Genomic DNA, 12,528 nt, shown 5'->3' with positions numbered 1-12,528 from the left:
TACTGCATTTTATTTAATAATACATTTCTCATTTGTGTAACAAAGTCACAGAATCTATTATGCAGCATGATATCAGATAAAAAAAGCATGGATACAAATTTTACCTAAAACAACAGCAGACATATGTTACTGTCAATAAACAATATAATGGACAATTTTATAAATATTCACTCTAAATGTCTATTCCACTTGCATAACATGAAATCAGGCACTAAAGTTTGGATAACTGCTTTGTGATCATGAAACTTGTCAGAGAAAGATTGTATACTGTTTGAATTGGGGGGATGCAATATTTGTCTAATCAGACCAATGCTGTTAATTAAAAAATAAATGAATAAACAATAATATTTTCAATTTCAGATACCGATATGATGTAACATGCATCCAAAGTATTGGATATTGGTAAGAATCATCAATACTGATCGACCACTCATATGAATGTTGTCTAAGGTGGTTATGATTCCACCAGTATATGAGCACTGATATTGATGGCCCAACATCAGTACCTGCATCAATGCATTTCTATCTCTCTCACCTGAGGATCTTCCTGTGCCATGAAGCCAAGCAGCAGCCGAAGCCCCACCTGAGACAGCTGAAGCCACTGCGTCCCTGCGGCATACCACACCATCAGCCCATCCATCAGAGTCACTGTCTCCTCCAGAACCTTCTCAGTCCACAGGGCCGGATTCACCAGACCCTCAGCCTGCAGGAAGTCTTGCACAATGTGAAGAAGGCGCACAGCATTCTCTGTATGCTGAGGTAACGTTGCCGTCGTCGCCTCTCTGTTGTCCGTCACCGCCCACTCCAACATCCGCTCCATTAGACTAGATATAGAGGAAGAGAGAGAGAATGAAAGAAAGAAAATTACAAATTAACACAAATGGTCAAATAGGAGTCAAAGTTTTCAGAGTGACAACCGCATTTAAATGTGGGAGCGAAACCTGTAGATTGGCAGTCTTTGTGTACGGAAAACAAAAGTCACTCCTAAAATTGCAATGGTTATCATAGCAATAACTACAGCAATGTTTTATTCAGGTGAGTTTCCGCTCACCTAATTTTGATGTGGTCAACAGGCAACAGCAGCTCATTGGCAGTGCCTAGTTTGGTAAGGGCGGAGAACACCTGCCCCCTGTCCAGCCAGGCGGCATCATCTGAGCCCTCCACCCCCCTCAACATCACACATAAGATGATTTCCAACAGCAGATGCGCCAGTTCCTCCTCCGTACGCTGGGTGGCGAGAGAGCATTACATCAATTATTCAAATGATGTTGGTTGAAATCATCGATAAACCGTTGACAGTGTTTTGCCATCATCACCCCACTTTTCTGGAGGACATTTATGCATTTCTGACACATTATACTGTATACTTATATTATTTTTTTCTATTACATACAGCATTTGAATGAACCATAAAGGGCCGTCCATTCACCCAGAATGCATTTTGTGTTGATCTTTATGATCTAGTATTTCTATGTGAACATGAGCTAGACATACATTTTTAGTGTTGTGCTGAATCTCGCTGTTTTTTCAGCACCTCGCATAGGAGCGGCACGTTTTAGACAGTTACAGAAAAAAAAAGAAAAAGAAAAAACAAGTCAACTTTTAAAAGCGAGCTTCAATGTGTAGCGCCACATTTAGCTTTTTAACCCAAGAACGTGTTTGGTCTGAATGGCCCTTAATAGTTACAAATAGTGCAACCCATCTTTTATCTCTTTTTGAATTAATATTTCAGTCTAATTATAATTTGACTAGGGATGTCAAGCAATTTTTTTATTTTTTATTAAATTAATAAGATAATGTGCCGATTAATCGAATTAATTGCAATTAATCACATATCAATATCTACTGCTTAAGTCAAATAAAGGTAATTTAGAATAATTAAAATAATTACATTTTATAATAATTATATAGTTTATTAATTTGAATATCGTTATTAACTTTTAAAAAGCTCTTCCTGCCAGCAATGTAGCTATGGTGTGACATAGATACGTCTGCGAGTTCAGGCAACAATTCTGAAGCAATTTATTTACATCAGAAGAATGAATGTCACCCAAGAGTTCGGCTATTTCAAATAGAATCAGAGCCCTGGACAGAAGTGCTGATTTAAAGTTAAAAACTGTTATGTTGTTTCTTACATAAACATATCGATTCAATTTAGAAGACATTCATTGATCGACTGGAGTCGTGTGGATTACTTTTATGCTGCCTAAATGTGACTTTTGGATCGTCAAAGTCCTGACACCTGTTTACGTGCATTATAAGGACGGACAGAGCTCCATCTTCTTCTAAAAATCTTAATTTGTGTTCTGCTGAAGAAAGACAGTCATACACATCTGGGAGGCATCAGGGTAAGTGAATAATGGTAGAATGATCTATTCCTTTAATTGCATACATTTCTTACAAATTACATGAAAGATAATGTATAAAAAAAAAAAATGTATGCAATTAATCACCCCCCCCCCCCCCCCATACATAAATTCCATCATAAAGAATGTTCCTACTATTGCAGCAATTCAAGCTTGATGTAAATCAAGTTAAATCGACAGCCCTAATTAAACAAGAAAACAAAAAAAAGTCGGATTTGTTGTATTGTTCACATTCACAAAAGCCAGAGGATGACAAATTAAGGTAGACACTTTCCATACACTGACAACTTTAAACAAGACTGCACAATTTGAAGCTTTTTTCCTCTTGCACACATTTGGAAACACATTTCAGATCTGTATTCTCACCTCGTTGTTAAAAGACTCTCCCAGTGACAAGTTATCACTGAAGAGGAAGCTGTCGTCATTCAGAGAGGAAGTTCCAGGATAAGGTTTGGCATTCTCCAGAGGAGATGGAGTGCTGGGCATGCTCCCAGGAGTCTGACTGCCACTGTCCACAGGATTAAAGTGATGCACTTGGGACAGGTCCAAACTCAAGACCCCTGCTTTGCCAGACCACGCTTTGGGTGTCGGCATGTCCCCGGGCGTATCGGACAGAGATATCAGGTCTCCATTGTCGAGACTGTCTATGGACCTGCTGTCTCCAGCGCCATCTGACACGCTGTCTCGCTCTTCGTATAGTCTCCCCACAATGTCACCAAGAGCTCTGCGCTCAAGAGGTGGCTCAAAACGGTTTCCTCCACTGCTGCGATTCAGTTCGAAACTCCCCAGACTGGCTGCATCACCGACACGGCCCGAACTGGAACCTCCATCGCTCCCAGGTCTCCGAACAAACAGACGCATCAAAGTGTCCTGCCAACACATCTGCCTGGCGATCTGATGCGCTGCTTCCTGCTGACACTGCAACAGCGTATACAGCTGCAGGAAGAGAAGGAAACGAGACTGAAGAGTGACTGCTAAATGTGGCTGGTCCATCTACATTTGGACTAGGCTTTTTCTCTATTATTCCATTTTGTTTTTGTTTGCATTGTAATGTGCATTTAATTTGCAATTTAGATTTCATTTTTTTTTTTTTTTGTTAAAAGAATACTTTATCCAAAAGTAAAAATTCTGTCTTATAATTAAGTGAAAAGCAACTTAAATTTCAGTCTGTTCCTCTCACAAACCTATCATACGGTTTCAGAAAACTTCAGGAATATACTACAGTGCAAAGGAAGAATGCAGTAATTGCACACTTTGTTCAAATTAAGTGGACAATTGGGTCTCTTAGACTATGGTCTGTCATGAGACGGACAGGTTTGGCTCAACTACACTCTGATTCATAGAAACTTGGTGTGAAAACTGCAGAATCCACACCGAAAGCAAGTTATTTTGAAGCTTGTGTTGGCATAATACCTCTATTTTGCCTTTGTAGGCCAGTATAGTGCACAGCTCTTGAATTTTTTTTTTGAACTGCCAGTTTTTGAATTTTCAATAACAATGTTGGTGTGTAAGAAATAAAGGATGTGCACTCACCTTCTTGCACATGGTCAGACGTACACTGGGACTAGCTTTATGTGCCAGCTGAACTACAGCCATCAGGTCTTTATAGTTCACCAATGTATCTACAGGTCAAAGAGTAAAAAGTTTAAAATGGAAGGCAAGTTTTTTTTAACCAAACCAAACAAAAACAAAACAAAAAAACAAAAATGAAAAATTTTGCTGTAAAAAAAAAATATTTATTACATTAAGACCATTTAGCCACACTGACATGTTGCGCAACCGATAACTTTTAACTGAACTAATCTAAGCTGCCTTTCCAATGTAAAGCCTAATTCACAGATATTTTAAAAGAAACATTTTGTTTTTGTCCCATCGGTTTAAATTCTCTGTAGACCTAACAACTGTGTTTACATTAATACAGCAGATGTATAAGTAAATAATTATAAATTAGTAAATGCATTCACTAACATCACCTGAATAACTGCAGATGAGACCAAGCCTAAGGGTGTGTTCACACTTGGCAGTTTGGTTCGATTAAAACGATCTCTGGTGTGATTGCTCTGTAAGTGCAGTTCATTTGAACAAGTGTGAATGCTGTTACCCGAACCTTAGTGCTCACCAAACAAGCGGACCGAGACCGCCTGAATAGTGGGTCTCGGTCCGCTTCCAAATTAACTGACCGCCGTCAGCTGTCCTTGCAGCATATCTTCGTTTGTGTGTGCAACGGAGGAATTCCTGGTGCTGTTGTGACTCCTTTACTCATTTTATTAGCTCTTTGTTTGTTCTCAGATGGTAAAAATACCACAATATATACATATATAAATATAACGAGCACATTTTGCCCAGTAGCCAGCATTGTTTTGGATGATCGGCAAGTTCCGTCCAAAAATATACGTCATAAAAGCTGTCCAAGCAGGTTGTGACTTTTTCCTAATGCCTTTGATTTTGTATCGATATGTTCGGTGTTAAAAATGCCTGTGTGAACGCTAAGCGAACCAGGATTAAATGTATCATTTTCTTTTTTGGCCCGCACCAAGAGAACCGAACTACAAGTGTGAACACACCCTAAATATAATCTGAAAACAGTGAATTAGGACAAGAATTGGATATGAGTGTTTAGGCCTAGATGTAGGCCAGATGACCAGATATCAGATCGGATTTAGAAGCACATTTCAAATCGGAAGTAAAATCAGATCTCATGTATGTTTTTGCTGTTCACACATATAAAACTTAATCTGATCTGTGCCAGATATTGGTGAAATTAAAAAAAACTATATGGGAAAATGCTGCCATAGATTACAAGAACTTGCACTAGTATGCAGCTCTTAAGTGCCGAGTAAAGCTGTGGGTGGATTAGGGTGTTAATCAGACTGACCTGTGGACAGCACTTGATGAAGCAGGCACTTGATGAGGGTGGAGGTGAGGTGCAAATCTGAGAACAGCAGACTTAGTCCAGAGTAACCCACATCCCTCAAACGCAATCTCTGTTTACTCTTCTCATACACACGATCACACTTCAGCATTCGCTCAAAAAACTGCAAAAAAAAAGAAAAACACACACTGACACAGTTTGTATTTAAATACAACACTATACATATTATGAACATGCTATAGTACTGTTAACAAAGCAGTAACACTTTATAACAACTTTAAATCATTGTTAATAAAGATTAGATAATGTTGACTGGATAACAGAACTATCGTTCAGTGCAACAGTACATTCAAATATGAAATACATAAATCAGTTACATGACATATAACTATTTAATTTCAAAGTATTAAAATTAGAGGTCGGCTGATAGTGGATTCTGCAGATAGTTAAGGTGGTGGAAAAGGCTGATAACCGATTAATCGCTGATAGTTTTTAATCACCAGATAAGGTTTAATGAGGCATACAATTTATTATTATTATCAAGATATGAAGTTGGAGACACAATGCATGTGCTGACGGGGCATGTTTCCATATAGGTGCAGTTTTCTTTGCATGCCCACACTTTAATTTAGAACACTTGATTATCTAATCAAAATAGGCATTGAAGTGAGGATAAAAGTATGGATCCTCTAGCACCGGCCACAGAGAAACACAAAAGAATAAGGGGAAAAAATAAATAAATGGGCATAGATTTTTGCCGATAACTGATATGAACTATCTGCACCGATTAATCGGTAAAACGATATATGATATATTAATAGATGCAAATTTGATAACACTTAACTTGAAACATGTACACATAATGCATTATAAAGGTATTCATAAAGCAACAATCGGCATCGATTAATCAGTAAAACCAATATATCGGTCTACCTCTCGTTTCCATTCACATCTACTGTTCTCTATACAAGTGAATTTGGTAACACTTTAGTCGAAACCTGTACACATAAAGCATCAGAAAGGTGTTCATAAAGCAACTATTGACACAGATTAATCGGTAAAACCGATATATCCGTCTACCTCTAATTAAAATTTTCTTTAATAAACTATTAAGTACAATATTAAAGCAATAAGCCACAAAATTAATATCAATTAAAAGTACCTTGAAAACAAGCTCTCGGAGGCAATCAGTGTGTTTGTTGTTGAGCAGCAGAGCGTAGCAAGAGTCGGCCGCTCCTGGTTCAAACAACAGCAGGAAGAGCTGATCCCGCGCTGTGCTCGTCTGCAGCAGAGTCAAAAGCAGCTCAAGTATCCCACACAGCTACAACAAGACACAGAGAACAAAGAAAAGCTTTATTAGGACTGGGTATCACTAACAACTTCATGATACAATTGATCCACTTCAGTGTCTGCTTGAGACTTTTCTGAAAGTTACTTTTTTAATTAAGTATTTCATGCCATTTTGTATCCTGTTCAACACTGGTAACAGTGGCAGTCCCAGATTCTCACAACAAAACAATGTGAAAGAATGGCAAATATAACCAAACCAAATACCATATTAACAAATATGAGCTGCTCAGGAGGACAGAGTTACTGGTGTTCTTTATTTGTTTTAGTATAGAGCTCTTTGTGTTTGAATCTGCACAGATCACAATGCTGCTAATAAGTGATAAAAGGACGAGAAACAGGTAGAGAAAGTGATCATGCATATCACATATTGGATTGATTGGCAGTACAGTAAATCCACTTTGTGGTTAATGTAAATTGTAGTTTGGCAATAATTAAGATAAGATAATGGCAGAGGATGTTTGCTCGGCTGATTAAACAGGGCAGATCAATAACAGTAAAGGTGAGAGCTTCGGTCCTGAACTCAAAAACTAATTTCTGTGCTGTCTTAAGCAGTCAGTCTGTTCATTGGCAAAATCATGTCTACACAATAAGAGTAGGGGACGCACCAATATTTGGGCCAAAGTGGTGTCAAACACACAAAATAGTCCAATATGACCCACTCAGCATCCGTGGTCACGTGGGTAAATTTGCGCTGAAACTGGAACTATGAGTTTCTCTGTCAGAGAAACCCAGTTCCTTTTTCTCAACTCATTGCAATAATGACAACTAGGATAATGGACAATAGGCCTGTCACGATTATTAAATAACCATCTGATCGTGGTTATTTGATCTAACCACGGTTATTTGAGACAACCACTATTATTGAGCATTCAAATTCCAATGACATTATAAGTCCCAAATAAGTGAATTTTAAGCTAATATACTGTATAAATGCCACGTGTTTGTGTGTCATTCAGTTGAACTACGTGTCCAAGCATCACTAGGCCACACCGCGGAGGTCAACCAGCTCCTGTCCCGAAGAGTGCGTGAAGCGTTGACAACAGAGGCTTGCAACAAACTCCCGCGAAAATATATATAGTATAAACTTTGATAGTGAACGCAGATAGTGAATGCATAAGGGCTTGTTGGTTTAATCGGAGCATTTAAATAATGTGTGAAAGTGAAATAATTAGGAACTAATTATTTTACTATTGCATAATATAATACAATATATATATATATACATATATATATATATATATATATATATATATATATATATATATATATATATATATTTAAGAGTGCGATATGGCCTTACATCAGCACTGCTGTGATTCGGCCGCAGGCCGAGTGCTGTAGGTAATCACAGCAATGCTGATTTAGGGACATATAGCACAATTGCGAGTGTGATATTGCTTACAAACAACAGTTTAATGAACAAGTACATTTAAAAAAAATTAGGAAAAACTGAGTACAGTCATAAAAACGCATTTGTGCATGGAACTTTCTTACGTGACCAATCAGAATCTGCGTCCAAGCCTCCGAAAGTAATTCAAAAAGTTCACTTCAGAAACAGTATCACGGCTTGTGCTGTTATTGGATAAACAAGGATGTGTGTGTGAGTGTGAAAGAGAGAGAGAGAGACAGAGAGAGAGCGTGAGCAATCACCTGTTGCATACTCATTCAAACATCCGTAATATACAGGTGAAACTCGTAAAATTAGAATATCGTGCAAAAGTTCATTAATTTCAGTAATTCAACTTAAAAGGTGAAACTAATATATTATATAGACTCATTACAAGCAAAGTAAGATATTTCAAGCCTTTATTTGATATAATTTTGATGATTATGGCTTACAGCTTATGAAAACCCCAAATTCAGAATCTCAGAAAATTAGAATATTGTGAAAAGGTTCAGTATTGTAGGCTCAAAGTGTCACACTCTAATCAGCTAAACACCTGCAAAGGGTTCCTGAGCCTTTAAATGGTCTCTCAGTCTGGTTCAGTTGAATTCACAATCATGGGGAAGACTGCTGACCTGACAGTTGTGCAGAAAACCATCATTGACACCCTCCACAAGGAGGGAAAGCCTCAAAAGGTAATTGCAAAAGAAGTTGGATGTTCTCAAAGTGCTGTATCAAAGCACATTAATAGAAAGTTAAGTGGAAGGGAAAAGTGTGGAAGAAAAAGGTGCACAAGCAGCAGGGATGACCGTAGCCTGGAGAGGATTGTCAGGAAAAGGCCATTCAAATGTGTGGGGAGCTTCACAAGGAGTGGACTGAGGCTGGAGTTACTGCATCAAGAGCCACCACACACAGGCGGGTCCTGGACATGGGCTTCAAATGTCAAGCGTCTTACCTGGGCTAAAGAAAAAAAGAACTGGTCTGTTGCTCAGTGGTCCAAAGTCCTCTTTTCTGATGAGAGCAAATTTTGCATCTCATTTGGAAACCAAGGTCCCAGAGTCTGGAGGAAGAATGGAGAGGCACACAATCAAGATGCTTGAAGTCCAGTGTGACGTTTCCACAGTCTGTGTTGGTTTGGGGAGCCATGTCATCGGCTGGTGTTGGTCCACTGTGCTTTATTAAGTCCAGAGTCAGCACGGCCGTCTACGGGACATTTTAGAGCACTTCATGCTTCCTTCAGCAGACAAGCTTTATGGAGATGCTGACTTCATTTTCCAGCAGGACTTGGCACCTGCCCACACTGCCAAAAGTACCAAAACCTGGTTCAATGACCATGGTATTACTGTGCTTGATTGGCCAGCAAACTCGCCTGACCTGAACCCCATAGAGAATCTATGGGGCATTATAAGAGAAAGATGAGAGACATGAGACCAAACAATGCAGAAGAGCTGAAGGCGCTATTGAAGCATCTTGGTCTTCCATAACACCTCAGCAGTGCCACAGGCTGATCGCATCCATGCCACGCCGCATTGAGGCAGTAATTAATGCAAAAGGGGCCCAAACCAAGTACTGAGTACATATGCATGATTATACTTTTCAGAGGGCCGACATTTCTGTATTTAAAATCCTTTTTTTATTGATTTCATGTAATATTCTAATTTTCTGAGATTCTGAATTTGGGGTTTTCATAAGCTGTAAGCCATAATCATCAAAATTATATCAAATAAAGGCTTGAAATATCTTACTTTGCTTGTAATGAGTCTATATAATATATTAGTTTCACCTTTTAAGTTGAATTACTGAAATTAATGAACTTTTGCACGATATTCTAATTTTTCGAGTTTCACCTGTAAAAACAGAAGTCAAACAGAAGCTCTTAACAGATCTGCACTGCTCTTACACTTTAGTTTAGAACGGCATGAACATTTACTATGTTCATAAAATAAAACATACGAGTTCAAATCCAAGTGTAAATGTAAAATTAACCAAAACTTAAGTTGACCAAAAAGAGAGACATATTTTAATTATTTAGGAATATTTTGATATTTATTTGATTTTTCATGTCAATCATAAATTTTTAAAGCCTTAAAAGGAAATCATAGTTTATCACAATTTTATTATTTGATTTATATTTTTGAAGTTAAATATGAAAAAATTTCTTCTTAAGGTGTATGCACATGCAGAAAAAGCGCATCTTAAAAAATTTAAATTTATATGACAATTAATCGTGAAAGCCCTTAATGAGAAAATTAATAGTCACAGACCTAAAACAGATTTTTTAAATCGTCATAATCGCAATTATTTATTTGACAATTAATCGACAGCCAAATTTCATAATCGTGACATACAGATAAATGGAAACTGTTAAAATAGAAAAACATGCATTTGTCCATTGTTGTATATTTTTATGGACTTTACTAGCACGTTGTAGGGTAAAAATGTGCTTATACTAGGCAAAAGTCAGTGAGTTTAAAAACGCTCTGCGGTGAGTTTAACAGCACTCATCAGTGTGTTTAACAGCCCTCAGCAGTGAGTTTAACAACGCTCAGCAGAGAGTTTAACAGCTCATAGCACTGAGTTCAACCACACTAATGGGTACATTTAAATATGCCAAATGGAGACATTTTTCCAAAAAAATTATTGTCCAAGTTTATCAAAAACTCCTTGTTAACTGAGAATATAAAATCATGTTAATTCTCCAGCAAGACCTTTTTGAAGTAATTTATGTCTGTACCATAAAACTGAACAATCCTGAATATTTATAAGTAAACAATGTTCATGCTACTTTAAATAATACCGCAGAGATTCAATCATTACTTTGAAAAATACTTTTCATCCAGATTGTTATTCAAAATAAACACTACGTTTATTTAGTTAATTCTCTGTATTTAGTCCACAGGTAGGTTTCACTTAACCACCATCACTGTTCATCTCACTCAACTACCTCCGGCATGACGTGCAGTATCCAATAGTGTAGCACCGTATTCAATAGTGTATAAGCACCTTGTGCCACGGAGTAGAGGAGAAATAACATGTTAACAATCTCCCTATAATTTAAACAAAACAAAAAAAAACTAACAAATAAAATGTTTATAAATAAAAAAACTTATATAACAAAGCTCACAGTTACAACAACAAAACAGTTGTAGCATATGCAAATGAAAGTGATCAGTCTTTTCAAATGTACCCACCCCTTTCTTTTATTTTTTTAAAGTCTCCACAGTCCTTAACTGAGTGCTTTCAATAACACCACAGCCCTTCACTGAGTGCTTTAAATAGTACCAGAGCAGGTGCTCCCTTTTTGGTAAGACAGTCAGCGAGTTGAGTTGTGTCCGACCAGAGCACCTTCTTTATCCTTTTACTCTGTATGAGCTCCTTTATGCCGCTTATTTCCAGTCTAAGTCGTTTCTCAGTGACCTGTTTTGTTGACCTAAGGGCATCAAACAGAGAGTTTTGTCCGTCACACAGATCAAGGGAGGAGCATTCAGCTCAGCATTTCCAATTGTGAGCTCTGAAAAGAGGGTAGCCAGAAAAAACAGCATTCTCTATTCCATCTGACAGGGCCAGAGTTTCCTCCTCACCACATGTCAAATTTTCTTAGATTGCCAACAGAGAGGAGAAAACTTGCCTGCTTCTCCCATAAGACCAATCAACATTCCCCCTTGTGTACCTCCATCAGGGAGATTTCCAAGGGAAGTCACGTTTTCAGATTTAAGCTTTCTAATGACCTTATTTGTCTCGTGAATAGACTGGACTGTAGCATCTTTTATATTTGACGCTAAGCTGCTTGCATCAATCATAATGTCTGGTCTGGTTTGTTTTGCAACCCACAGTATCGGTCCTATTTTTGACCTAAGCTGCTCTTTTTCAGTCTCATTAAGAGAGGCATCTCTCTGCACTGCTAGTGCTACTTGCAGGCAAATAGCCTGTAGGTTTTCTATATAACTGTGCTGATGTACATGAACTACACCATTAATAGTAACAAAGTCCATTCCCACAGAGCAGAAATTTTCATGTTCCTCAAGTCCAACATGAAACGCAGACTTTAGTGTGGGAATCACATCTGTTGAGAAGTTTTGTGAGACTGCCCAAAGAAAATCATCAACATGACATGCAAGTACTCCAGTAACCTTACACTGTTCATCCAACCAGTAAAATACTGCTGAGATCTACTTGCTGAGACAATCTTCTACCTGTACTCAGCATGATTTCGTTCACCTTGTTATACCAATACAATGAAGCATCTGCAAGGCCATAAACAAACTTGTTTAGTTTCCATAGAATATTTCCTTTCCAGCTTCAGTAGGGGGTCTGATATAGATTTCTCTGGACAACTGCATACCCTGTCAGAAAGCAGATTTGATGTCCAAAGAATGGACATGCCACTTATTTTGACAGATTACTGCTAATATTAGTCTCAGAGAGTCAGAAGCACAGGTTGGGGAATCTTTCTGCAGCTCATGAATATTAAGCTCTTCAAAACCTCTAGCAACGAGTCGTGCTTTGGGCATGATAACATTAGGAGTTTCTTTGAGACTACAGACCCATCTGGTAGA

General features: G+C 38.0%; 1 protein-coding gene across 2 annotated transcripts in view; it reads right to left on the bottom strand.

The window, feature by feature from the left end:
• LOC127653892 (neurobeachin-like protein 1) overlaps positions 1-12,528 on the bottom strand; it is a 111,714-nt gene that overhangs the window by 30,842 nt on the left and 68,344 nt on the right. For both annotated transcript variants that reach the window (XM_052140714.1, XM_052140713.1), the window contains 6 exons: positions 6,401-6,559; positions 5,242-5,401; positions 3,900-3,988; positions 2,733-3,302; positions 1,052-1,227; positions 536-824 (listed from right to left, as the gene is read on the bottom strand). In XM_052140714.1, coding sequence (XP_051996674.1) covers positions 536-824; positions 1,052-1,227; positions 2,733-3,302; positions 3,900-3,988; positions 5,242-5,401; positions 6,401-6,559 — 1,443 coding nt within the window. The remainder of the gene's footprint in view (positions 1-535; positions 825-1,051; positions 1,228-2,732; positions 3,303-3,899; positions 3,989-5,241; positions 5,402-6,400; positions 6,560-12,528) is intronic.

Source organism: Xyrauchen texanus, chromosome 13 (genome assembly GCF_025860055.1).
Source record: "Xyrauchen texanus isolate HMW12.3.18 chromosome 13, RBS_HiC_50CHRs, whole genome shotgun sequence".
NCBI lineage: Eukaryota > Metazoa > Chordata > Actinopteri > Cypriniformes > Catostomidae > Xyrauchen > Xyrauchen texanus.
This window is presented reverse-complemented; position numbering and strand designations above follow the sequence as displayed.